The sequence below is a fragment of the Zonotrichia albicollis genome, chromosome 21 (genome assembly GCF_047830755.1).
Source record: "Zonotrichia albicollis isolate bZonAlb1 chromosome 21, bZonAlb1.hap1, whole genome shotgun sequence".
NCBI lineage: Eukaryota > Metazoa > Chordata > Aves > Passeriformes > Passerellidae > Zonotrichia > Zonotrichia albicollis.
The window spans coordinates 7,940,238-7,965,794 of NC_133839.1; the positions used below are offsets into that span (position 1 = coordinate 7,940,238).

The following is a 25,557-nucleotide window of genomic DNA, read 5'->3' on the forward strand; positions in this document are numbered from 1 at the left end:
TGGGTTTGTCGCTCCATCTAGTGGGGACGCGGCGGGATGTCGCCGCCGCCCCGCAGAGGGCAGCCCCGGGACGGCGATGCCCCGACCCCTGCGAGCCCCCGAATTCAGGGAATTGTGCTTTGTGCCCCCACCACAAACCAAAATCCCGTGGGATGTTACACCCCGAGCCATGGGGCCGTTCCCGAAGGGAGCAGGGATACAGGGATGGAGACACAGGAGGGATGGAGCTTTTGGGGCTGATGCTTTTCCCTGAGCTTTTGGGGCTGTGTTTTCCCTGAGCAGAGGTGGTCAGCACCCACTGAAATATTTAGGAATTGTGTTAATAATTAAAGAAGAAGCTGAGCTCAAAAAGGACCACGTGTGATGTCCTGAGACGGAAGGGACAAATCTAGTCATGAGAAAAAAAACACTCAGTAGAGAGTTATTTCATGAATCCCCCATGAAAAAGGAAATTCTGCAGCTCCAAACAACGGCCTTGGCTCCAGGGCTGTGGAAGTGCATCCTGAAGCCTGTTAATTGCAGTTACCATTTCTGTCTCTGCACGTGTGCAGGATTCACATGCTGGCTGGGCTGTGATCATCCCGTCACTGATCAGAGCCACGCTCGGCAGGGACAGCGAGAGCTGGCTTGTTTACAGCAGGGGCTGAAGCTCTACCAAAATCCATCCATTCTCATCAGCTCCAGAGCATTCAGAAGCAGCTGATACTTCCCTTTGTCAGGGTGAAGCAAGATATTTTTGAACTGTGAAGAAGCAGCTGTCTCCCCACACATGGACGGGAGGAATCAGATTGTTGTGATGGAAGGCTGGAACCATGAACCCAAATGTGTCCTTGAACTCACATCCTGACCACAGCTATAGTCATGATGAGAGTTTCAAGGTAGGAAACAAAATTACTTTGTAGCTTAAATCTGGACTGATCTTCAGATTTAGAGTGAAAGAAGTTTGATATGTTTATATTATGAATTGTCATAAGAGTCAGGTTGAGCTAACACAGGAGTGGTTTGCCTTCCTCAGAAATATTCCTTTGTGTTTTGAGATACACCTTGTAAGATCCTATGTTAAATAATTCTATCCCCTTATTTGTCTTGGATTTTTTTTCAACCTCTTTGAAGAAGGGGCTTTGATAGAGCAAACAGAGGTGCTAACTGAAAAAAACTAGGTCCTACTACAAGTGTTTTTCTGTGTGTTTTGGAAGTGTTGTATTGAAAAATACACCCAACTCTTTCCCTCACAAAACTTTAGTACTTGCACCTCCATCTCCCTGTTTCCCCCTCTTTTCTGAAGGTGCTGAAAAAACTCAGCATGCCACCAACAATCTTTGGAGTCTTTTGAAGAACGCAAGCTGTCACATTGTAAGCGAGGTGTGTGATGTTTCTTGATAATTTTTTTTCTTGAATCTCTTGTTATTTAAGCAACCAAATTTTTGTGAGGGCTTCCAAGTAGATGTAGCAAGAAAGTCTAGGCTTTAAAATCTGACTAAAGAACAGCCTTGCTGTCTTCTGAACAGCCCAGCCAAAGGAAAAATCACAGAGCTAGGATGAGCAGAAGCAGTAGACTTGTTTTGTAGTTTTGCACAAGGAAAAATTGAAGTCATGGCCAATGAAGTGCCTCCAAAATACTTGCACTATCAGGCAACTGGTATTTGGGTTTTGTTGCAAGCAAAGCTCAGTGCTCAGGCCAGCTGAAAGCAATTCACTTTTCATTGGAAGAATAGTTTCTTCCTTTTAATCAGCTCTGTTTTAAATGATTTCCATTTTTAGTGCCTTAAATAATCATTTTGGTTTGTCCTTTAGGCAGCCAGCATTTTCTCATGAAGAATGGAGTGGGTCTGCAGCCTTTAAAAGGACAAACAATAGCCTGGCAAACAAACACTTCCATGGCATCTTGTTTTCATACAGAGCCTGCAACTCCCATGGGCTGCAAAGGAATAAAAATCAACAGTCTCTACCTGAGAAGAAGCAGTAAGTAACACAACTATTACAAGTAACTCAGTTTGGAATACAGGCCAAGATTCCTGGGTTTTCATACTCTTTTTCCATTTCTAGTATTTCATACTCCATTTCAGCTTAGACGGGTGAGAGACTCCAGCTTCCTCTCTCATCAGAATGCCTCTTTCTTCTTACAAAGCATCTCTATTGATATTCTGTCTTAAATAAGAGGGGGGAAAATCTTTTATATTTGAGACCCAATGTCCCTTTGTTCTGCTTGAGGTCTGGCTTTCAAAACATTTCCTTATATTTGGATAACACAGCCTCATACGTGGGATTACAGAGAGCTGCCAGAGCTACTCATGTCTTCTCTCCTACCTCTCAAATATGACAGCTCAACTCTATTGATGTTCTTGCTGACTGGGTTTTGGGTCCTAAGGCCCTGCTCACTTAGTTGCAGGCTTGAATTTCCCTGTAGCTGTCTCAGATAAGCTAATGAAGTCAGTGCAGGCATGAGGCACTCTTGATTTAGACACAACTGAATTTGAAATGATTTTCATGCCTCAGGGCATAAACAGCTCCTACCTCATGGAATTATAAAGCATATTTTCCCCTGGACAGGTTATTCCACAACTGACCATTGAGTGTTTCTCCTGCAGCAGCTGATGTTGGCTGCTGTCTGAGACAGATGGAAAACTGAAGGACTGTGACCTGACCCTCTAAGGTAAATGTGCACTTTGTGGTGCCAAATGGCCTCTGGATGGGGAACAGAAAAGGATCACTTTGCTTTTTCCAAGTGTGTTGTGGAGTTTTGTGAATGACTGTGAGGGCAGTAAGGCCCTGTCCTGTGGTGCAGGCTGCCATTTACAGCTGAATAAAAGTGATAGCAAAATGGCACAGGAGCACTGAGCCTGTAAATCACCTTGCTTCGGTGCAAGGCAGGGGCAGGGATTGATGGATGCAGAGCAAATTTTTGTAGAAGCTGTAGAATATAATAGAAATTCTATTATTTCTAAGAGGTTTTATACCAGAAGATATTTCTGTAGATGTATATCCTATACGAGGGCTGTAAGTCCTCTGTAATGGATATTTTGTGTTTGGCAGATTTCTCATGAGTGGAAGGATAAAGCACACAGCAGGATTTCTGCTCTCACTTGTAACTACTCCTGCAAGGAGGAAGCAGAACACTCCTGAGCTTGACTCTCTTGTCCAGGGGATAATTTGGTAAGGACTTTGGAACAGGTAAAAATCAGTGGGTGAGCTGTTTTTCCAGAATGGATCCTGCATAGAGCTGTGCACTGAATTTCATCCAGATGAAACCTGTTCTTCAGTCTCTGCCCAAACTTCTTCTCATTGTTGACACTCCTCCCTCTCAGTCTATTATGGGTCTAATCCTACCAGTTCTCACTTTACACCAGTTGTTTGGAATCATACACAGGCTGGTGAGAGGTGGTGCAGAGCTTTCAAAGAGCACCAGAAGGAACTCCTCACCTTATGCCAAGGTCTGATCCATGTGTGTCCCCATGGACCACATGGAGCTGACCTGGATGTAGAGGAGCCACACTCTCCCCTGTGGTGGCAGAGACAAGCTATGTCCGCTGACTATCCAGACTGTGCCCAGCTTTGAACAGTGAGGGGGTGGAAAATCCAGCCTTAATGCAGTCCTGAACCAGACTTGCAGAATTCCTGAGCTGGCTCTGGCACACTGCTGGGCACAGGTGGAAAAGCCAGGAGCTCATGGGCACTGCAGTGTACACACCTGGTAATGAATGCACAATTGTCTTTCATTTGTTTACTTTGGCCTTTTGGTCGCCACAACAGTTTGCATTAATTTTTTCTTTAATTGCTGCATCTATTCCCTTGGCCTTGGTCGTTGCCTTGGAGACCTTCAGAGAACTGCTTATGACAGCAGCAGGTGTGGATAGTGCTGACCTGGACAAACTTGTGTGAGTCACCTCCTGATGGGGGGGTTGTAGGTGTCTGCATGAGTCACTGAAAGTGAGGGGATCCCACATTCCTCATCTCCTGAAGGGAAAAGTTCATGCCTTTGGGTGGCTTCCTGTCACTGTGAGCCTGTATCTGCTCCTGTGGAGGACAGTGATGTTTGCATGGGCAGGAAGCAGGTTAGAGGAGCTGCTTGTATGTGTGTGTACTTGTCACAATTCTTTCTCAATGGATAAAGAAAGAATTAAGTGGACCAGATTAATGCCCCAGCTGCCAGCGAGCTGATGAGAGCAGGAGTTTGGGAATGGTGGGAAGGAAGGTTGGGCTCCTGCAGGGAGAAAAGTGGAAGGCATTGGCCTCCTGTCTCTGGACAGGCAAAACACTTCTAGAGAAATGAAATGAGACACCAAAGGGGCACACAGTGGTGGTGTAATACTTTGATATGCAGAAAAGGACAACCAGGTGATGGTTTTCAGCAGTGCTGGTGCATCTCTTGGTAGCTCAGTGCCTGGCAACTTCAATAGCAGTGCAGATCAACTGTAGGAACATCCCATATGGTCCAGAAAGCTGTTCATGCATTTCTTCCCTCTGCATTACTCTTGATGACTGTTTGAGATCAGACACTTCTCTCATGAGCAGCGATCCGGCTGCTCGGCCTTACGCTGTTCCTGTAACATGGAGAGAGGTGGAAGCTGTTCCTCCTGAGGCATTGCCTGCTTTGAGAAATGTGCTGCAAAATTCCTCTAAATGTGCTGCAAAATTCCTCTAAAGCCACCTTCCCTTCATGGGCAAGGGCAAGAGACCAGCAATTGCCCAGCTGCTTGTCCCATATATATAATATATGTATATGTGTGTGTGCACAATTCTTCTGAACTGCTGTACAGTCCCTAAGAAATAAATGCATATGTGTACCTGCAGTCTGGCCTTCTGTCACCAAATGTCACACTGACGGACACCTGTGTGTCTGACAGGGAAGGAGAATTAGACAGAGGCTGCTCTGTCCTTGGGTGCAAGGTGACCACATCTCCAAAGCTATGAAAGATCCACTGGGCAGAGGAAGTGCAGTTTGCAGTAACTTTTACAACACTCTCTTTAGTGCCAATTTCTTGCCAGTGCTGCTGCTGCTCAGGTTGTGTTGACCTGAAGCTGAAGCAGGGACCGTGTTTGCTGGTGAGGCTGTTGGTATTTTATGGCTCTGTGGAGTGTTTCAGGAGAGGAGTGACTGCTTTGCTCTACTGCATTCATTTCCATCATCCTTGATGACAGAACAAATTAAAAGATATTTCTGGACTGAAGTCCTTCCAAGGGGCAGCTCCTCCAGGATGCCTTTGAACCTGCTGCCCATGAAACCACAGGGGAATAGCAGGCAGCCCTCAGTGGTGTTTTCTTCGCCCTCTCAGGCTGGACCAAATCCTCATGGGCTTGTCCTCACCTCGCATCCCTGTCATTGCCCTATGGCTCTGGGGTCATAAAAATGTGAGGGAAAAAATTCCAGTTTTCCCTCAGAGACATTATCCCTGGCACAGGGGGCTGGGGTGGTTGTATCAATGATGATGTAGCAGTGACGACCCTTGCCTCATAAGAGACGCTCCAGTCCCCCAATCCTCCTTGTTGCCCTCCTCCAGACCCACTCCAGCGGCTCGGTGTCCCTCTGAGGCGAGCTGACAGAATCACAGATTAACTGAGGTTGGAAGGGACCTCTGGACATCAGGGCAGGGTCACCTGGAGCAGGTGACACAGGTGGGTTTGGAATGTTTCCAGAGAGGGAGACTCCATGCCCTCCCTGGGCACCTATTCCAGAGCTCCGCCACCCTCAACATAAAGAAGTTGGGAGAAACTTTTTGTGTTTTAGTTTATGGCCACTGCTCCTCATCCTGTCACCGGCCACCACTGAAGAGAGTCTGGCACCATCCTCGGACATGCCGGGGAGATATTGACATGGATATTGACATGGATTGCTGAGATCCCCTCTCAGCCTTCCCTTCTCCAGACTGACCCGGCCCAGCTCCGCAGTGTCTCCTCATCAGAGAGCTGCTCCAGCCCCAAATCCTCTGGGTGTCCCCTCATAGGACCCTCTCCAGTCCCAAATCCTCTGGGTGCCCCCTCACAGGACCCTCTCCAGCCCCAAATCCTCTGGGTGCCCTCACAGGACCCTCTCCAGCCCCAAATCCTCTGGATGTCCCTCACAGGACCCTCTCCAGCCGCTCCCTGTCCCCCTGAGGGAGCTCCCCCTCAGCGCCGCCCCCGCGCTGCTGGCGGCGCCCTGCAGGTGGCGCTGCGCGGCGGGGCCGGGCCGGCACGGGAGGAGGGGGAGGAGGAGGAGGCAGCGAGTGCCCGGATCGGCCGCAGCCGCCGCCGCCGCCCCGCGCAATCCGCCGCCATCCGCCGCGCCCCGCGCCCATCGTCCCTCCGCACCCGGCTCCGCAGGCACCCCCGGCTCCCCGCCACCACCACAGGTGGGTATCGGGGGCCGGCGGCGGCGGCGGCCGCGGATATTCGGGGCGGTGAGTGGGGCCGGGGGGGAGGAGGAAGGGGAGGGAGAGGGAAGGTGGGACGAGGCAGCGCTAAAATGGAGCCGGAGCCAGCGGCTGCGGCACCCCGCGGCCTCCCGGCTCGGGCGGGTCCCCCGGGCGGGTTGGGGGGAGTCTCGCCCCGGTTTCTCGCTTCTGTACCGTCGGTGTTTATTGTGCGAACCGCCCCCCTTTTCCCTGCGGGGACGGGGCCGCGGCGGGGCCTGGCCAGGCCCATCCCCGGTGGCGCTGGCGGGGCCGCCCGGGCTCGGGGCCCCTTGTCCGGGCTCCGGCCGCCGGGCCGAGCCGCCCCCGCCCCGCTGCGCTCCCCGGAGGGTGCAGCCGGGCCGGGGGGCTCCCCGCCGCAGAGGCAGGTTGTTTTTTTTCGGCGTCTGGAGTGTGACACAAAGATATTTTTGTCGCGCCGTGTGTGTGTGTGTGTGTCTCAGCAAAACAAGGGGGGGTGGCATCCAGAAGGCTCGGCCGGTTTGTTATTGTGCGGGAGCTACAAAAGGGCCGCTGAGGCCGAAATGCGGCTGGCTGGGGCGGGGAGGAGCGAGGATGGAGTTTGTGCGCTGGGCGAGCTCGTTTGGTAGGTTTGGAAAGATGTTTTAGGCTTTTTTTTTCTTTTTTTTTTTTTTTTTTTTTTTTGTTCAAGAAAGAGTTTCTAATTTTTGTGTGGGAGCAGCTGTGCTGCAAGCTGGGGAAGTCCTTAATGCGGGTCCTGGGACACGTGCTGAGCATCTCCTTCGGGGGCTGGTTTTAGTGTGTTGGTTGTGAATTTAGAGGGTTTTTTCATTAGAAAAACCCCCCTGATCTCTAAAGTCAGAGCTGCCGTAAGGGGTTTGAATGAGCTGGAAATTGTGGGGATTGTTAGGAAAGTTGTTTTGTTTGCTTTTTGTCTTCTGAGTGTGCAAAGGGTGAGATACACATTGAGTATCTAATCATCAGATAAATACTCATTTATTGATGTTGCTGGTGTTTGGGGTATAAGGTACAGTAAACATAAACGTGTAGGGATTTAGTAGTTTAGTTTCTTTCTAGGAACAGATATAAAGTGTAAGCACATTGCAGTGTCTGCATCATCTCCTAGGGGGGAAGGCATCCCACCCCTTCTAGCGCTGAGTCCAGGTTTATAATGGAAGTTTTGGTTTTGTTAAGCCTTGGTTTACAGATTCACTTGACACCTCCACTGGAATGGGCTCTTCCATGAAGGATAAATAGCTGGTCCCTGTTTTGGAGAGCCCAACTTTGGAGAATCAACTCCTGATGAGTAGGTTTCTCAGATATGAACAGGCCAGGACATTACTTTACTTGCCTTTTCCATGTGCAGTGGTAGTGAAATCCCAGTGTTCCAAATCTAGTGCTCTGAGCCAGAGACTGGGAGTAAAGTCACCTGGAAGAGGTAGGGAAGGTAAGGCCATGTTCTGAAAGTGGAATTTAAAGAGAGGATGGAAAGTGATGTTTTCAGGCTGATTTCTGACTGAAAATATGAAATACTTGCATGCATTTTTCACTCCCAGTGAAGCATTGTAAATGAGCCTTGGTTTTATCAGGAGCTCATCTGTGGTCCGTGAGGTCTTTGTGGGTTCATCATGGGTGATGCTGTTTCTTTTGGGTCTCTGACTTAAGAAGCTTTTTCTGGGTAGCAGAATATTTTTGGGTTATAGTAAACAATCCATAATGTTTTTATTGTTAAAATTTAAAAGTTCAGATAAAAATCATACACAGAAAAATTTCAGATACTGTTTGGAGTTGCTGCTTTGTTGGTTTTGCAAGCCAGTGTGTGTACATCTGCTGTTAGCTGTTTTTTGATTTTGTGCTTAATTTTGAGTACAAGTTGATTACTTTTTTTGTTCATTAGTCTGGTATGCTTTTCTGCATGGTTGAGTAAACTAGGTATCACACATTTGAGGATGCTTTCAGCAGTCTTCACTGTTGAGAAAACAAATTTTTATATGATTTGACAGTTACCTTTCTTTAAAAAAAGATAAACCACGTGTTAGGTATGGGTTTCCATAATAGTGCCTTGGTGCCTTGTTTTTTCTAAATTCGGAGATTTTTTTCTTTGATCTTACAGTGCATTTTTTGGATGCACTCTGAGCTTTTTTTCTTTTTTCTGTGTGTGCATGAGAGCTTAAAAGGGCAGCTCAGCCAGCTGGCTGAAACTGGAAGAGTGAGTAAATAGTCCATAAAGATGCTGGAAGGGATACACAGGGTTTAAAAGTATTTTTGTTTCAGTAAGTGAGTAATGTCGCTAAATATTTTGGATTAAAGTTATTTCACTTTGTAGTGACATCTTAATAAAACCTTTTATTAAAGCTTTGTGTAAAGGCTGACTTCAAAGGCTGATTTATTTATTGAAGGTAGTGGTGGCATTAGAGGCTGTGTTTGTGTGCCTGCCTGGGTGATGGCACAGGACAGAAGTGCTCAGTGCCCGTGTGTGGCAGTATTTAAAAGAGCAAGTCAGCCTAGGTTTAAATGCTGAAAATAATACTAAACGTTTTGGTTTTTTGTTTGTTTGGTTTTTTTTTTTTATTTATGATGGTAGTCTACAAAGAGATTTTGCTCCTGTGGTGTTTACACTTAAAATTGTGTATTTTCATGTTGGAAAGCATGAAAGCTCAGGAATAAAAGCAGTATGAGCAGGAGAGACTTGGTGATACAGGCTGGTAACTTTAGGAGAGGGTTCACTCCAAGGGCTGGACCTCTCTGGTTCTCTGTTTCTTTTTACTACATTCCTCATTTATTCTGCAACTTGGCACTGAGCTGTTGTCTCAGTATCAGACTTTGCTCTTAAGCTGATCCTGCTTTGTTGAGTGGGTTTTGTTTTTCGTGTGTCACTGACTCATTCTCCTAATTGATGGATAATTTCACAGCTCCTTATCACTAATTTCTCATTTGGAGCAGAAGAAATCGAAGGATGCTTCTGTCAGGTATCAGACAATGAGGTGAGAGCACAGAGAGCAGGTAAATAATGGGGAGCTGCAGCTCTCCATCACAGAACAGCCTTTTCTAACTTCTGAAATTAAGTGACTTTGTTACCACCTCTTAGGGTGGGTTTTGCACACATCTGGGTTGGTTAAAGAGTTTTTCCTTCCCCCAGAAGGATAAAATGGGGCTAAAGCAGGACATTGCATTATATCCAGTGTCGCTGAAACATTTATTGGGCTCATGTTCTATTAGTAAGTTGTACTAGAATTCAGGATGTTCCCTGCCTGCACGTGTACTTCTGGTGCAAAAGTAACAGAGCAGTTGGAGCTTATGAGCTGTTTATTTCAGAGCAAAGCTGTTCAGATACTGATCTGTAGAACTGTTAAATCCTGATCTGTTTTTTAATCTGGGAGCATTTGGACAATAACCGAAGTGGACTGGAGCTGCTTTAGAAGCCCTGTGTTGTTCTGTGATTGCCTGTGGCCCTGGTTGGTTCTGAAGCTGCTTGTGCTGTTTTGCTGTGGGGTGTGTGGGGACCAAAGGTGCTAAAAGGTGTATATGCAGCTCTGCAGGGGGTTATTTAACTTGCAGCCAAAATACAATGTCTGTGGTTTGATTCCAACACTTAAATTTTCAGGAGAGCGTTAGTAGGCTGGGAAGGTGATAAGAGGTGGCAGTGGGGGGTGAGCTCGCTGTTCCATCTTTAGGAGAGTGCAGGCATTAATTTGTGGGGGACTGGTGAAAAGTCGTACCTTGGGTGTAAGCGAAGAGATAATGACCAGGTTTGAAACGGGCAGCTGTGCCAGGCTTAAGTGCGAAGAACTACGGGAAAAATAACCGGGAAGAAAGCGAGGACTTGATATAACAACCCCTAGGATCTGGCCAAGAAGCTCACTCTGTTGGACTGAAGTATCTCAGGTGTCTGCCAGGCTTCAGTCAGCTGTTGGGAGCACCCTCAATAGCCTTCGGATTTCAGGTGGGTAGCACGTAAGAGGTGTAATGAGGTGTAAATCATTGAGTTATTTGTGCTGTTAATACCCTTACTGAAGAGGTTCGGTGGAGGAATCCTTCCCAGGTAGCCACTGAGACGTTTAGATGGGAATTGTAGTGATGGTGCTCCAAGGAGTGAATAGAGACAGATTTGAAGAGCTTGCACTGGGACTTTGCCTCCTCCAGGCACTTACTGTGTGGGAATATAGTGATTTTTTTGGAAGAGTTCTGCTGCGGGGTGAGCTCTTCAGCTCTTCCTACCTGTATGTGGGCTGGGAGGCTGCACAAAAGCCTCGAGTGATCTTGTTCAGAGTTTGGAGTGGGCTGTGAAGCAGGCAGGGGAGTAGGGACATGTTCAAGAGGTGCTCCTTCTTTGGCTACAATAATAACTCTGGTTTTATCTTTTATTGAAATATCCAAGCTTCAACAACCATCATTCAGAACCAGATTCATGTGATCTTGAGTGTTATTATGGTGTTGATGTGTTTCATCTGAGCTTAGCGTTGTCTCTAATGAAGCCTGTGATCCTATTGCAGTGTAAGCAGTGTATGGGGTTGCTCATGTAGGAGGTGTTTGCAGCATTCCCCATCCCAGCATGCAAGGACCTGCTCCTCCCAGAACTTCTCTGGAGCAGGGCTTCATGCTGCTGCTGGCCCCACAGCGTCAGGCAGGCTGTGTGATTCACAGGGTGCTTTTCAGCCCCACAGAGTGGGGGATGAAGGCTCTATTTCTTAATTCTGCCACTTAGCAGAGCTGCAGAGTTCTGCGGTGTCGTTTTCCTATCTGGAAAATAGAAGTGATGACGCTTACACACCTTGTCAGTTATGCACTGCAAATATCTATGTAAATGAAAGCATCTGTGAAATGTTTTCACTTCCTGTCTGGCTCGGAGTAGTCCAGATGTCCTGGGCATAGTCCGAGTTGTTTTGCTCTCCGGAGAACCTAAAGAAGCTTCTTTCTTCAGACTACTGAATCACAACTCATATAAGGTGCTTTCTTACCACTTTGTACCTGTGTCCCTTTCCCATCACGTTTCTCTTGACATCCTTGGCACTCATTTGTGGTGCAAATGGCTCCCATGAACAGGCTTCTTGTAAGGAGAATTGCTGTGCAATGCTGCATTGCCTTAGTGCTGTTCAGACCTGGAGGAAGACTTCCTTGGAAGCTTCAGCCTCTGCAGTGTTTATGAACTGCAGGCTTGTCGGGACTGCTTGTCATCTTATTAATGGCTTGAACCAGCTGCCTCAGGCTTGATGGCTGTGGGAAGTGGGAGAAATCTGATGGAGAAGGAGCTGTTCAGCTCCTGCCAGGGCAGCTTTGTACCCTGCAGCGTGTACCTGCCAGGGGAGCTCCCAGCAGGGCTGAGGGATGTGCTCAGCTGGGGTGTAAAGGAACCTCTCCCTCGCTGGTGCAGTGAGGGATTGTTTGCTGCCTGCTGATCAATAGCATTGGGTTTTCTCTATTCATAAAGAAAACCTTCTGTGCATAACCTGAGCTGAGGCCCTGAAGTCAGCAGACAACCTGAGAGAGTAGAGAGCTGTTGCCAAAGTCCAGGTTTTGTTGTGAGGCTCATCAGGCACAGGGTAAACATCCACATCCCCATTCCAGTGTGATCCTTCCTGAGACTGCAGAGAAAACAGAGCAGCTTACTCAACAGCTGATGGCATTTGTGTGGAAAGAGCTGTTTCTGTTCCTGAAAAAAGGACTGTTAACCCAGAGGACTGCCAGCTTTGCTCTGATTTCATCTCTTGGAGCTCTGACATCTCTGCTTTTCTCTCTGCTTGGTGGCAATAAAATTTATGTTCACTGCTGAGAGATGCAGTAAGTTGCTGAGCTTGAGACCTGGTGAAGGAATTGTGAAATGCTTTACAGAGAAAGATTCTCCAGTGGCCAGTGGTGGCCTTGGGTGGGTAGTGCTCTGCAAGATAAGCTACTTGCAGCACAGGTATTTCACCTACACTGCTCTTGCTGTGTCTCACCTGGTTATATGGGTATCATGGTTGAGATGACTTTTAAAGGTCTGTGTAGGCAGAAGTATCAGGACTGAGGGACTTTCACAACCTTTACATGCAGTGGTGTTTATTTTTAGTGAGGGAAGAGTCTTTGCTTCCACCTATCAGACCTAACTAAGGTGTTGTGCAGTGCCCGAGAACAGTTTGTGCTTGTGTGGGTGCGTCCTGCCCTCGTGGGCTCCTCAGGAGCAGTAGGCAGGACTGGGTGCACTTTCTGTGCCAATGGACAGCCTTTCCACTGGAAGGGAGTGTCCTGGACATGGCAGGTGCTGCTGCACTCCATTTCCTTCTTGTTTGACATTTTCTCTGGGGTTTGGGTGGCTGAAGCAGGCACCTGAGTTCTGGGACTTCTTGCTGTCTACAGCCTTAGGTGAGCAAAGTGTTGCTCTGACTTGGACTGATAGTGCCAGTCCCTTACCCATCAGGAGATCCCCACCAGCTACTCACAGTCTGTTATTGTTGCTCAGATACCCAAATGCCCAATTTACCTTACAGTTCAGCTGAATGTTGCCAGGAGCTTTCTGAACAAGTTTTGCCAACAGAGCATTATGCCAGGTATTTCCTTTGTATTTGGATTTAAATTGCTTGCTCGTGATCAGCCTCCCTGTTTTGGTGTTGAGGGAGCAGGATGTGTCTGTGTGTTCCCCCTGCACACTGAGATCTCAGCAGGGCAGGGTGGAAGGCAGAGTCTATGTTGGAGGCTGAGGGTTGTGTGTTTGAACTCTGCCCCTTGGTTGTAGGGGAGGCAGAGTGAAAGTACAGCTCTGAAGGGTACAGGTTTGTACTTGGATGTGAGCCTTGTTGGGCAGGCAGCTCGTGCAGATCACGAGGTTGCTTCCCTTTCCTCTTGTACCAGAGGGTGGGATCTGGGTCTGTTGAGGCCACAGGTGATCCTTGCTAACTGAGCTGTTTGTCCTCCCTGGGTTTTGCCTCTGAAATATTCAACAGCAAAGAAATAACTTTTTACTTCCGTTTGTGCTAAGCTTTGTCTCCTTTAACATCTTCCAGGCCTGGATGAGAGGATAAGGAGTGTAATGTTGGCAGCTGGTGCCTCCAGGTTGTTCCACATGAGACACCTTCCTGCTTCCCTGCAGGTTCTGAAAGCCCTGCAGCACTTCCTCGTGGGTTGGAGATAGGGTTATACCTTCCTGACAAGCTGGTACCCGTGGGTCAGTTCCTTCTCTGCAGCATGGTGGGGCAGATGGGTGAAACTGGCTGTGACTTCGGTGGGCTGTTGTAAACAGACACTCCTTTCAAGGGAAGAATTATCTGCACACCTTGGGTTTTCTGTTGTTTGAAAAAGAGGGGGAGTTTCATGAGCACAGGATGTCATAAGTACTTTCTGTGGGCTGTGGACCAGCCTTCTGACTGGGTTTTTTTTTTTGCTCTGTGCCATAGTCTTGCATACTCAGGATGAACTATTTCTTTGTCTGCATCCTCAATTACTGGAGGTCAGGGCTCCTTTCCAGGGTGTGGTATTGTCTGTCCAGCCCGCACAGAAAGGAGCACAGAACTCATTAATGTTTTTGTGTAAATACAATTGAGCTATTCTCCAGACTCCAGTCTTCTTTATCTGTTTTACAGTAAGTTACAATTCCAGCCTCTCTGGCTGCCTTTGCCTTCCCAGCACTGGAAAAGCTGTTCTGCAGAGAGGTGAAGCTTCTGTATTTTAAGGCCAAACCTGCCATTGCAAAGACCTGTTTTCTCTAGAGTGTGCAGTGAGTCACTGACAGGAGTTGTGATTCCCAACCTGTTGGTACATTCAGAAGAGCGGGCAGCAGGTGAGCTTGGTGAAGGCAAAACTGAGAAAATTAGGTCAGGTCATCAGACAGGACATGCCCTTTCTGTCTGCCTTCCCTTTGGTCAGGTCTTACCACTGTCTGTAGAGCTCCACAGTGTGGAGTTAGGAGAGATCTACTGTCTTCTCTTCATAGTCCTTCAGAGAGCCTCTGCTTCTCCTCTTCATAGTCCTGCTCCATGTTTCAAATCCTGGGAGGCTTGGCTTCAATGTCTGAGGATGGGGCTGGACAGCAGGGAAGTGCTCTGGCAGACAGCTACCAGCAGTGTTGCTTGGCTAATAGCAGAACCTCTGCAACAAATCGTGGCTCATACTATCCTGGTCTCTCATTCTTTGAGCCAAGGTTTGTGGGAGATGGAGAGAAGCTGGAATTGTGCAGGATTAAAAGAACTGGTATCACCAAATATGACTTGAGCTAAGCAAGGAGGGTCCCTCTTGTGAGCCAGGAGCTCAGTGATGGAGGTTTGTTCTCTCTTCTCTGCACTGCAGGCTCCTGACTTGCTTCTCCCTGTCTGGCAGGATTTGGTGCAGGATTTGGCACTGTGTTTGGTGTTACACCCAGATCTTGGCAGGGCCTTTCAGGTGTACCAGCAAATCTTGGCATCTCCCTCTGGAAGTGATGCAGTGGAATGAGAGCAAGAGGGTTTTTTGTGCCTCATGCTACAGCCTCTGCCTGCTGCACAGCTCTCCTGCATTGATCCCATTGACTTTGTACTTGGATGCTGATATTCTCCTGTTGCTCCCTGCCTTACTAAGCAATCTCTGCTGGGAGCTGAGTGCTCATCTGGTCCCTTCCTTGCTGGGCTCTTGATCCCTGCATGGCCCAAACAGGGCTTTAGCAGGATATAAGTGCATCTGACAGCAAGTCCTGGGCAGGTGATGACAGTGTCTCACCAGAGCCCTCCCAAGGGCAGCCAGTGGTGTCTTTCATTGCTGAGGCAGGTGCTGAGTGTTTCACAGATGGTGGTTCTTGGTGGGACGTGTTCCAGAGGTGGTATCTCTGTGTTGACAGCTGAATGTTCAGCTATGGAAGTACAAGTAAAATTGACCTCTGTGTGTATTTAAAGAAGAGTGAACATCATTAATCTCCTGTAAAACTATACTGTGTTTTTTAAAAGGTTTCAAATTGCTGGTAACATTAGGAACCACAATGTTTAACCTAACTCCAGACACTTTTCTATTCTGAAAGTACTGTTTAGCTTTTCCAACCTGTGAGTTTCTGAAAACAATTTGTATAAAATTACATCAGAAATTATTCTGCTTGTGAAGAAAAACCTTTTCCCTGTTAAACTCCATTCTGTTGCTTTTTGTGTTGGTGGCTGCTGCTGTGAAGTGAGCAAGGAGTGAGGATCTGCAGTAGTCAGGACTGTGCTCCGTGTAGAGCTCAGTGGTGTGTGAGTAGCTGCAATGATTCCTTCTAGTATGTGTGTTACCTTTCATAAATCTGTTTGCTCTGCTCAGCTAAGGCTGGCTGACTTCCAGATACTCAAGCTCCATTGAAGTCTTGTGAATAAAACACCAGCAGCCCAGCCTCCTGCATACATAGATTTGCAAAGAGCTTTGCAGACAATCCTGTTTGTCAGGAGTCCCTGTGTTTGGCTGTGTTTTCAGCTCAGGGGTTTCCAGTTCTTACCAGTGCCAGTAACTCCAGGTTTTCACTTTTTTTTGCAGGACAGGCTGTAGCTCCAGGACTTGCATGCTTTTAAGTCTAATGTCTTAAAGACATTAAAATGCCATTGTTGCTTTCTGAGTTAGAATTTCCCCCTTTAAAAGGCAGTTAGGGTCAATACCCAAAAATTGGATCTGGGGTAGTGTGATGTGGACATGACTATGCCTGGCCACTGGAGCTCTCTGCCCAAGTGCTTCAGTGCAGTTGTTTGTATCCTGGGATCTCTAATGGGACTGGTCATGCTGCAGTATTTTATGATTGCTCAGACACACTGTTTTGCTCTCTGATGCTGTCCCTGGATATAGTAGGAAAATGAGAAGAGCTGCTCTCCATGCTGAAACTGATAGCAAGCCTTCCCCCACAGACCTCTATAAACCCAGAGAGAAACCTTGCAGAAATGCTGGTGATTGATTTTTTATGATTTCTCTGTAACGGGATATTGCTTTCTTCAGGGTCAGCTGTTGGGCACAGAACCCTGAGCACAGGTCAGAGGCTCTGCCGAGGCTGTCAGCTTTCACTTGTCAGCATCAGCATGAGCCTCCTAGTTCCAGCTCTGCTAATAATGAGCATGCAGGCTGGCAGTTCAGTTCTAAATGAACCACGATTTTTATCAGAAATGGCTTTGCTCTTCAAGACTGGAAGGTCTTTATGATCCCTACCTGGATTCCCTGCTTAACTGTGTGATGGGGAGATAGTGCAGTGTTGTGCCAGCCTTGGAAGCTCTGTGGCCTCTTTGAAGTGCTGTGGGTGAGCTGGTGCTGAGTGATCTCCCTGGCTGATAACACCCTTGGGGTGGCTGGGATCTGCAGGAGGGACAGACAGCAAGGTCCTGCCAGTCCAGCAGCTCTGACCCAGCTCAGTGCTGCTGCAGCCTCTGCACAGTGACTGTGGAAATTGCTTCACCTCTCCATGGTCTCCTTTCCCCCTTTGGAGCACTCACATAACACATGAGCAAGGCTGTGTTTCACATCTTCAGAGCATTGAAGGAGTTGAAAGTAAATTTCATTTATCCAGCTTGTCTGTCCCAGGAAGTTTGACAAGGGGCTTTATCCCACGTGTCCCCAGCTCCTCTGCTGTGCAGTGGTTGTTTATTCTTCCCAAATCCTTTTAATGATAGCAGATGCAATCAAGAGGCAGCTGAGACCTGCTTACATAACTGTTGTCAGGGTTTCTCTTTGGCAGCATTGCCCTGTGTGCTGTTTGCACACTGACTTTCAGGAACTCATGGCTTTTCTGTTAACCAGATAACTCCTCAATCTGATCTGAGTAGGTGGTTTGTTGTTGTTGGGTTATTTTTAAACACCTTCTAATTTTGTTTGGTTTGAGCTTTCTAAACTTCAGAGTAGATTTTACTGCTTTTATTGTGAGGTTGGTACAGGGTTGACATGGTGTGGATAGGCCCTGAGCCAGGCTCCCACTGCAGGGCTCAATATACCTGCAAAAGCAGGTGGTTGTGCTCTTGCCAGCACAGCACCCTCTGCTCTTTGTTCTGCTCTGGGGCTCCCCACAGCTCTGCCCCTTCAAAAAGCTCATTGTTCTCAGTCCAACTTGTGCTTTCCTGCCAAGTGTATGCTAATCAGTGTGTTTTCTCCCTCTCTTTTATGTCTGTCCTACTAATAAAATACAGTGCAAATGGGCAAGTGAGGGAGGAGCTGTTGTTTTCTTTGGCACATAGTGGCCATCTGAGCAAAGATGGGCCAGACTGGAGCCAAAGATCTGTTTGCTGCTCTGCAGGAAGAGGTGTCTCAAGGCTGCCAGCCAGCCCTCTTGCCCCACAAAGCCTTCATGCTGCAGCCCTGTGTGGTGGTTGTGCAGAAATGCTGTGAGGGGCTTCTTGGGGTGTTTTTCCTGAGCATCCTGTGCATCCACTTTTCTTTCTCTCTCCCTGAGCACCTAGCACAGTCCATGGCTTCTTGCTCCTCATAGATGTGGTTTAAATCCTGCAGTGCAAGAACAAATGCTGTGTAGTGCCAGGTTTACTGGTCAGACACCTGCCCTAGCAGCAGCTTTGGATGGGCTTTACTGGGCCAGTTGCAGTTGGCACTGCATTCCCAGTCTGGCTCTGTCCAGCATGTTCACAGTCTGTGCTTTAATTTGTACATAATGTGTGATGGACTAATCCTCTTACCTGCAAATCGTGTTTGATAAGGCATTGCTGATGGGAGTTGTAGCCTTTGGTCAGCTACAGTTTCTTTCAAAACCAGTGATTGCTGTCTCTGTTGGAAAAGGCTTTCAGCTGGGTGAGTTTCAGAAAGTGTGAGGTGTGGGAAGATCAGAGATATGTGTATATATATATACACACACACATGTATATAGTGTTTTGTTACTCCCAACACAGAGTTGAAACCCTAGAATGGTTTCATTTTACCGTAACAGATGGTGAAAAGAAACTGCCAGCAGTTTTGGGCTTGAAGTAGAGGCTTTACAACAAAAAAATCTGGAAATCTAAATTATGTGAGAAAAGGTTAGATGATGCTCCTAGACTTGAGAAAACTTAGAACAGAATGATGCTTTAAAAAAATGTAAGATAGATCCATTGGAAGTAAGCAAAATGTCTTTTCTGACATCAACTTTGGATGTACAGTGTGAGCACTATATGTTTCAACTTTATCCCAGGCTCCAAGAGCCAAAAAGTCAAAGTAAGGAGACTGCCTGCATGATTGGTGTTACTCACAGCATGTTGTGCCAGCAAAGATCAGATTGAAAAATTAACAAACCACATCCATTACAGAAAGTACATTTCAAGCTAAAAATTATGTTCAAGATGCCAGCAACAGAGGAATATAATTTTTTGGTAATGTGTTTGGGGAATTCATAGTAGAACAGCTGAACTCACAGGCTCAAGAACCTGAATCTGGTACAGTGGAGCAGTTTTTTCTGACTCCATAACTCTCTTTCATGGCCAGCTGATGAGAAAAGGGGATTTGGAGAAATAGCTCTGTTGTCTTCCACTGATGCTGTCAAAGCATTAATTGCTGGTATAACTGTGGCCAGTGTGGAACCATAATCTAAACATTACAAACCCAGTGCTTCAGGGGAAATGCAATGATAAATTCTAGTGTGGTATAAGATACAAAGATACAGTGCTTTTCTGGCATTTATGTTTAGGAATCCTTGTGTTTAGCTGTTTATTGTCAGCTTTACTCTTTCAAAGCAAGGACTTGTTGACCCCCTCCCCTCTTGTGTTCTCATACTTTAAGAATCTCACTTCTTTCAGCACTAGAGTGGCAGAAAAAAGATGCAATGAGAAGTGTGTTCCTGCAGTTCTTTTCATTCAGTTTGTAATGACTTAAAGAGGAGGGAGTTAAAACTTGTATCTTGGTGTGTGTGCTCACTTGTATGTTCAGTTCTCGCTGTTGTGTGTGTTGTGTGTTTTGCATGACTGAACAATGCATTTGATGGGGTTTTCCTGTTCTCTTCCATTCAAAGGCAGATCGGGAGCGGCGCAGAGCAATTTCCTTACTAGATGACATTTCATCGCAATGTCCGATCGTTTGGGGCAAATAACCAAGGGAAAGGATGGGAAAAGCAAGTACTCGACTCTCAGCCTGTTTGATAAGTATAAAGGAAAGTCAATAGAAGCTATCAGAACTACAGGTAAGAAACAGAAAGCTCCTTTTGGTGTTTTCCAGCAGTGTTGTTGCAGAGCTCGTTCATGTTGTTGACCCTGTGGGACACAGCTGGGTTGCACTGTTGGTGCAGCTGTCAAAGCCTGTGTTTCATTGAGATCTAGAGGAAAATCTCCATGGCTTTTTTATTGTGGAAACATAGAGGAATTACACAGGACAGATGGGGACTCTTGGCCCTTTCATTTAGCCTTCTGCGGAGTGGGCAGGCAGCAAACTTGAGTGGAGGCCTTGCCAGGGCCTTGGGCTGTGCCAGGGCAGGGCACCTGAGCTGACTGAAGTGCCTTAAGCTGGTCAGACCTTGTGTGAGGTGAGAGTCAAGGGCTAAGGGCCACTGGGAAAGAACCTGAGTTGGTTTTGCAATGGAAATATGATCAAAAGTAGATAGTGGGTTCAAAAAAATAACCTAGCCTGGAATGGCTCTGGATTTGGTGTGAGAATAGAAAACAAAAAATAAAATACTTTTTTAATAAATGTGGTCTGGTGCATAGAGCTGGAAAATGGAGACCTCAGGATTCCTGGGTTAGGTGACCTGTTTGTCTGCTGAAAGGTGGACTTGGGTGGCCATTGCCCCAAGGTGTAAAAAGGTGGTGCTGCTTCTCCTTGGTGAAATGAAAGAGCTACCTGTGTAAATCCTCCTGGAGGGCTCTGTGAGCACTTTGTTGGGGAGAATGATTTTTCTCCCTCCCACTGTAGGAGCTGTTTGCCAGCTGCTACAACAGAAGGCTGCATCTGTGGTCCTGTGGGAAACAACCTGTGTGTTGACATAACAGCAGCACTTCTGCTGGGGCTGTGCCCAGCCACAGCTTCCTAATTAAGGTTACTTATCTAGCAGGATACAGCCCTCTGACCTGCTGCTGTTCCTTTCTCACCAGTTATTCCTAGACATGGCTTACAGAGTCTTGGGAAAGTTGCTGCTGCCCGGCGCATGCCACCTCCTGCAAATTTGCCTAGCTTGAAGTCTGAGAACAAAGGAAACGACCCCAACATCATTATAGTACCCAAGGACGGTACAGGATGGGCAAACAAGCAGGATCAGCCAGACCAAAAGAGGTGGGTAGAGTGAATCTTTGAGTTTTGTCAGGCAGGGAGCAGTGGTTGTGCACTGCTGTGCTTGGTGTCAGACCTTACAGGGATCAGCTCTCTGTTGTCTGTGCCAGTGTAGAGTTGTTTTCCTGCCTTCCTCCCCTCTGGTCTCACCTCTGCTGTCTGTGCTCAGTTCCAGTGCGACGGCTGCACAGCTGCAGGAGTCGCTGCCGCAGCAGGGTTTGCAGAAATCTGTCTCCAATTTACAGAAACCGACACAGTCAATCAGTCAGGAGGTGAGTGCCAGCAGTCTCTGACTGCCACCCTGCTTCCCCTGTCCCCAGGCAGCTTGAGGACTTTAATTGCCTGTGTTGCCTTGCTCTTAAGAAAAAGCTCCTGTATAATCAGTTATTGTGGAAGTGACTCTCTTGTGTCCAAGCTGCTGTGCACCAGCAGCATTGTGCTGCAGTTACAGAAGTAAAATACACAGAACTGTCTTTCTCAAATGTGTGCAGTAAATCTAGTTGCAGTGTAGGAAAAAATGGCTGGAATGTGGGATGGCTGGTTAGCACTTCTAAACTATTCTAGTTTGGTTGTAATTCAAACATTGCTTGGTGACAACAGATCCAGCTCTTGCTCCCAGCCTGATGAGACTTGATGGGAAGAGATCTGGTCATGGGGGAGAAGTAGCCAATCTTAGGACCTGAAAAAGCTACTGGCAGCTAAGAAGGTGTCCCAGAGAGTGCAAGGACCTTGACCCCCTGTGTGTTGTAGATTTCACGCTTCTGGTTTAAAAAAAAAATGCCCAGCCCTTGAGCTTCAGGGAAATCGGGACAGAAGTTATGTTTTGAAGAGAAGAGTGGTTAATGCATGAGAAAGTAGGGTAGCCTTCAGGCTGAGTTGTGGCATGGAACAAATCTGGAAGATTGAGAACATTTAGGAAAATGCAACAAAACAAAAGGAAAGCTTAATGAGAGTACAAGTTGAGGAAATAATTGGTGAAAATGGGCAGAGGAGACATCAGGACAGAGCAGAGGATTTTTACTGTAGCATTGTAGTACAGTGGAGTGGGGAACAGCTGACTGCAGTCCCAGCTTGAAGCTGTGGAGGCCTGTGGTATCTTTGTGATCTGAGGCCTGAACCATAGCAGGTGCCAGCCAGGAAATGAGAAACAGTCATGAATCTAAACTGATCCATGTTGGGGTTTCTTTTTGCTTTGTTTTGTTTTCAGAGTACAAATTCAGTGCCAGGTGGACCAAAGTCATGGGCACAGCTGAATGGAAAGCCAGCAGGACAAGAAGGTGGTGAGTATGATAAACAGAGCTGGTATGTGCCTGCTTTTCCCAGACAGGCATGAGGTGGGGTGGGCTCCATTTCTTCCTGTCAGCCTGGTGCAGAATGGGAGTGAAGCTTTCTGAGTCCTGTTTCCAGTCTGTGCTGTATTGGTTGGAATGATGCAGCTGAGTCAGTTCAGGGCTGTCTGTGCAAGAGATGGCTTGAACAGAATGTGTCTCATGGCCACATTGAACCCCAGAGCAAGTCATGCTCCTGGCATGCAGCAGGGAGATCTGGGAGGGGAAGGTTCTGAAGGAGAAAGGGAACATTTGCCCCCATCCATGAGCATCTTCAGTCAGCCCAGAGCAGTGTGTAACAAAGGTGCAGTAATCACTGTGAAATAGGGGAGGACTGGTTTAGAAGAGAAGAAAGGGACATTGGAGAGGGGAAATGTAGGTATCTCCATGGGCAGTAGTAAGTGGATTTTTGCCTAACTGGGTAGTCAGGAGTGGGGCTGGAATGTTCCTGTACAGGATCTGTGATCCAAGGGGGTTGCAGTGGGTGGAAGTGGCAGTGGAGCTGCTGCAGGGTGCACTCGCCTACACACTGGCTGAGGCCTTGCTGTTAAGTGTCCCTCAGTAACTGTGCTGCTAATGGCTTCTGCCTGACTGAGAATCCTGAAGCAGTGTTAACATGAATTGGGAGTTTAGTTGTGTTCAGATGCATCCATTTCCACACAGGAGGTGGTTTCCAGCTGCACTGAGTAGTGCCATTAAAACCATAGTGAGAATAACAGCTCAGTTCCACTGTAATAATGTGAACAGACCTGAAACCATTCACTTGTCAAGTGAAATTGCAGAGATATTTGAAAGAACAGACAGCTGCTGATTGCACAAACAGAGGGGACAAATGTATCCTAAATTAAATGAGGCCCTTAATGAGAGGGTGTTTCTCATAGGCTAAATGTTAAAGCAGAGATTTGTACTTACCTGAGGCTGGTAGCCAGTGCAAAGACTGTCTTGTTTATTAATTGGTACTTTTTTGACTCTTTCTGTGTTCTGTAGACCTCCTGTGCAGGCATTTTGAAATCTGATCGTCTAACAATGTTCTTAAAGGATTTTTTGAAAACACATTTTAGGTCACACTTAACAATGTAGAGCTCTCAACCCAAGAAAACAGTTGCTTATGTGGCTAAGAGCAGCTTAATTAGAAGGTAATTGAATCACAGAAGCATCAGAAATCTGTCTGAAAGGATTGCTTAGGCCATCCCATGCTTGCACCTCTTCTCTAGTGGCACTGAACAATTGCTTTTCCTTCTTAGCTAATTCAGGTATTACAGACAAAGAGGAGAATCTCTTGCTTCGTGCTCTTTTTAAGTCTTAGAACTGTAAAATCTCTTTTGGAGGGTGTATCCTGAAGAAAAGTGGCCTAATAAATTAATTATGCACTTCTCCGTGCCTGTGTCTTTGTATAAAGGACATTTGGAGAAATGAAAGGGGCGCCAAACTTTTTTCAGTATGGTGCTGCATAGGGTTAGAGTACAAATTGTTAATGGCTGCATGTAAATAGTCCTCAAATGGTGCAGCCTTACCTGGGGGTAGATGGTAAGGCAATTATCCTCCTCTCCTGAAGGACACATACCTGTGCCATTCTAGTTCAGTAAAAATCAGAACTCTTCAGCGAGTCTTAGCTATATTGCAATAAATTAGGCAATGTCCTTCTCAAATATTTTCATTTGTCTAAAATTCAAAGTGTTTTGTGCAGCTGTTGCAGAGTCTTTCCTGGAAATTTCACATGGGAGGTCTTGTGCAGTGTGCAAGTTCTTGAAAAAAAGAAAATTACTTAAGCCAGTCTGTCTTGATTCTTCAGGGCAAGGAAGGAGAAAGATAGATGAGACTCTTGTCAAGTCTTCAGTACTCATGATACTTCTAATAGAATTCTGAAATGCCCTTTTTAAGAGAGCTTTTTAGCCAAGTAACACTAAGAAGCAGTTCTCAAAAAAGCAATTCTTATAATGTGTAATAGTACAATAATGCTTGTAATTTCCTTTTATTCAGTGTTATCTTGCCAACAGATTTAGGAGAATTGCTGTGTTTCATGTTCCAGTCACTGGCAGATCTTTAGAATTGACAGAGCTGTTGTTCTGGAGTGACAGATGACTCAGCAAGACAATTTGCCAGTGACTAGAAATGAACCTGACCCCATCTGGCCAGTGATCTGCATCTTGAAAATGCTGCAGCAGGGAGGAGAGCACAGAACATCTGCCCTCACCCTGTGGTGTTTCACAGATCAACAGAAATTTTAACAATAGACTTCCCTGGCAGAGTGAGGTCTGAGCAAAAAGAGTCTGAATAGAGATGTCAAATACCTGATAGCAGGGTATCATTTATGAGCAATCTTGCAGAATTTATATCTCTGCCTCTGTCTGAATTCTGTACTTCCCAAAAATAATTGGAAGCTGAGAAAGTTCACTGACTTTGTTGAATGTGAGAATTTAAATGAAGATCCTGAGTGTGGGAGTGCTGGGTGAGGACACGTGTTGTCGTGTTGGTGACAGTGTCTGAGAGTGTTGGGGATGTGAAGTGAGGTGCTGGTACTGTAGTAATTTGGGTTTAAATGTGCCAGAGGCCCAGATTCCCAGGAAACACATTTCCAGGCTGATCTCATGAGGGAGTTGAAGCAGTGGAAAGATCTTCACTGAGTGCCACACTTATTTGTCTGACAGGTTCAAGGGCCTCAAGCCGACTGTTATCCTTCTCTCCCGAGGAATTTCCGACGCTGAAAGCAGCTGGCGAGCAGGACAAGGTTGGCAAAGAAAAGGGCGCCTTAGATCCGTCGTATGGGCCAGGACCAAGCCTCCGCCCCCAGAGTGAGTGAAGGGTTGTGTCTGCCTGCCTTATCCCAGCCCAGTGACCCCACTGACCCTGTTTTGTACCAAGAACTTCATCCTTACATTTCCTTTCTTCTTTTTATGACCTTACACGTGTCAGGCTGCTTAGCAGATGAGCACAGATTGGCATGTGATGCTGATGTTCTGTGGTCCAGACAGCCAAGTATGGGCTGTCATCTACTACAGTGTTAAATAAAAATTGCTGTGTGATGTTGCAAAGCAGGCCCCTTCCCAGGCTGGGGGAGCCACAGTGAAATCAGTGTGTGGTGTAATGTGGCTTCTCTTCCACTGTTTTTGCATCTAATTGGCTTTAATTCTGGGTAAGGACTGTGGAGATGGGGAACATTCTGATAGGAGTTCAGGTTTATTGGCAAATAAGGACACCACTGGTGCAGCAATTACTTAGTAGCAGCTGAAGCTGCTCCTCTCTTAAGAAAATAAACACAGTTGGAAATTCTTCTTGATCCTTGATATTTTTCTACAACCTTGGGGTAATTAGGTCTTGACCAGAGTACTTGAGCTTTCAAGACTTTCTGGCAGAGTGGCTGCCTGCATTTACAAACATTAACATAATAATTATCTCTTTTCCAGATGTCACCAGTTGGAGGGAGGGCGGTGGGAGGAACGTCACCTCTGCCACATCTCTGACCGCCTCCCCTGCTGAGCTGGGCAGCAAAACCCCCAGCTCTGGAGACGGGGCCCCCTCCTCAGCCAGCGCCAGCGATGCCAAGGAGCCGTCTCTCCGCCCAGCCCAGCCCCTCCGCAAAGGGGCCTCGCAGTTCATGGGAAATGTCTACCAGCCACCCACCTACCATGACATGCTGCCTGCTTTCGTGAGTCATCCTTTCTCCACACTGTTGTGATGCCCTTCATTCTTAAGATAAGGGGGATTTGAAAGCAGCTGGGATGTGTTTTCTGGACTCTCAGTTGGCTGCCAGGGATCCTTCTCTTGAC

At 46.9% G+C, this 25,557-nt stretch overlaps 1 protein-coding gene and 1 long non-coding RNA gene across 7 annotated transcripts in view; both read left to right on the forward strand.

Moving 5' to 3' along the window:
- Window positions 1–395: 395 nt before the first annotated feature.
- LOC141731376 (uncharacterized) lies at window positions 396–4,674 on the forward strand. Its single transcript, XR_012583428.1, has 4 exons — window positions 396–878; window positions 1,795–1,962; window positions 2,551–2,653; window positions 3,034–4,674. It is a non-coding gene; the product is annotated as an uncharacterized LOC141731376 (long non-coding RNA).
- Window positions 4,675–6,162: 1,488 nt separating this feature from the next.
- The window catches only part of PRRC2B (proline rich coiled-coil 2B), a 45,221-nt gene continuing 25,826 nt past the window's right edge, over window positions 6,163–25,557 (forward strand). For 3 of the 6 annotated variants that reach the window (XM_074556623.1, XM_074556628.1, XM_074556627.1), the window contains exons 1-7: window positions 6,163–6,377; window positions 19,216–19,383; window positions 20,288–20,465; window positions 20,632–20,734; window positions 21,670–21,742; window positions 24,439–24,582; window positions 25,195–25,436. In XM_074556623.1, the coding sequence (XP_074412724.1) occupies window positions 19,269–19,383; window positions 20,288–20,465; window positions 20,632–20,734; window positions 21,670–21,742; window positions 24,439–24,582; window positions 25,195–25,436 (855 nt within the window). In that variant the 5' untranslated portion in view covers window positions 6,163–6,377; window positions 19,216–19,268. The remainder of the gene's footprint in view (window positions 6,378–19,215; window positions 19,384–20,287; window positions 20,466–20,631; window positions 20,735–21,669; window positions 21,743–24,438; window positions 24,583–25,194; window positions 25,437–25,557) is intronic. The other 3 variants (XM_074556625.1, XM_074556624.1, XM_074556626.1) reach the window with 3 other exon arrangements.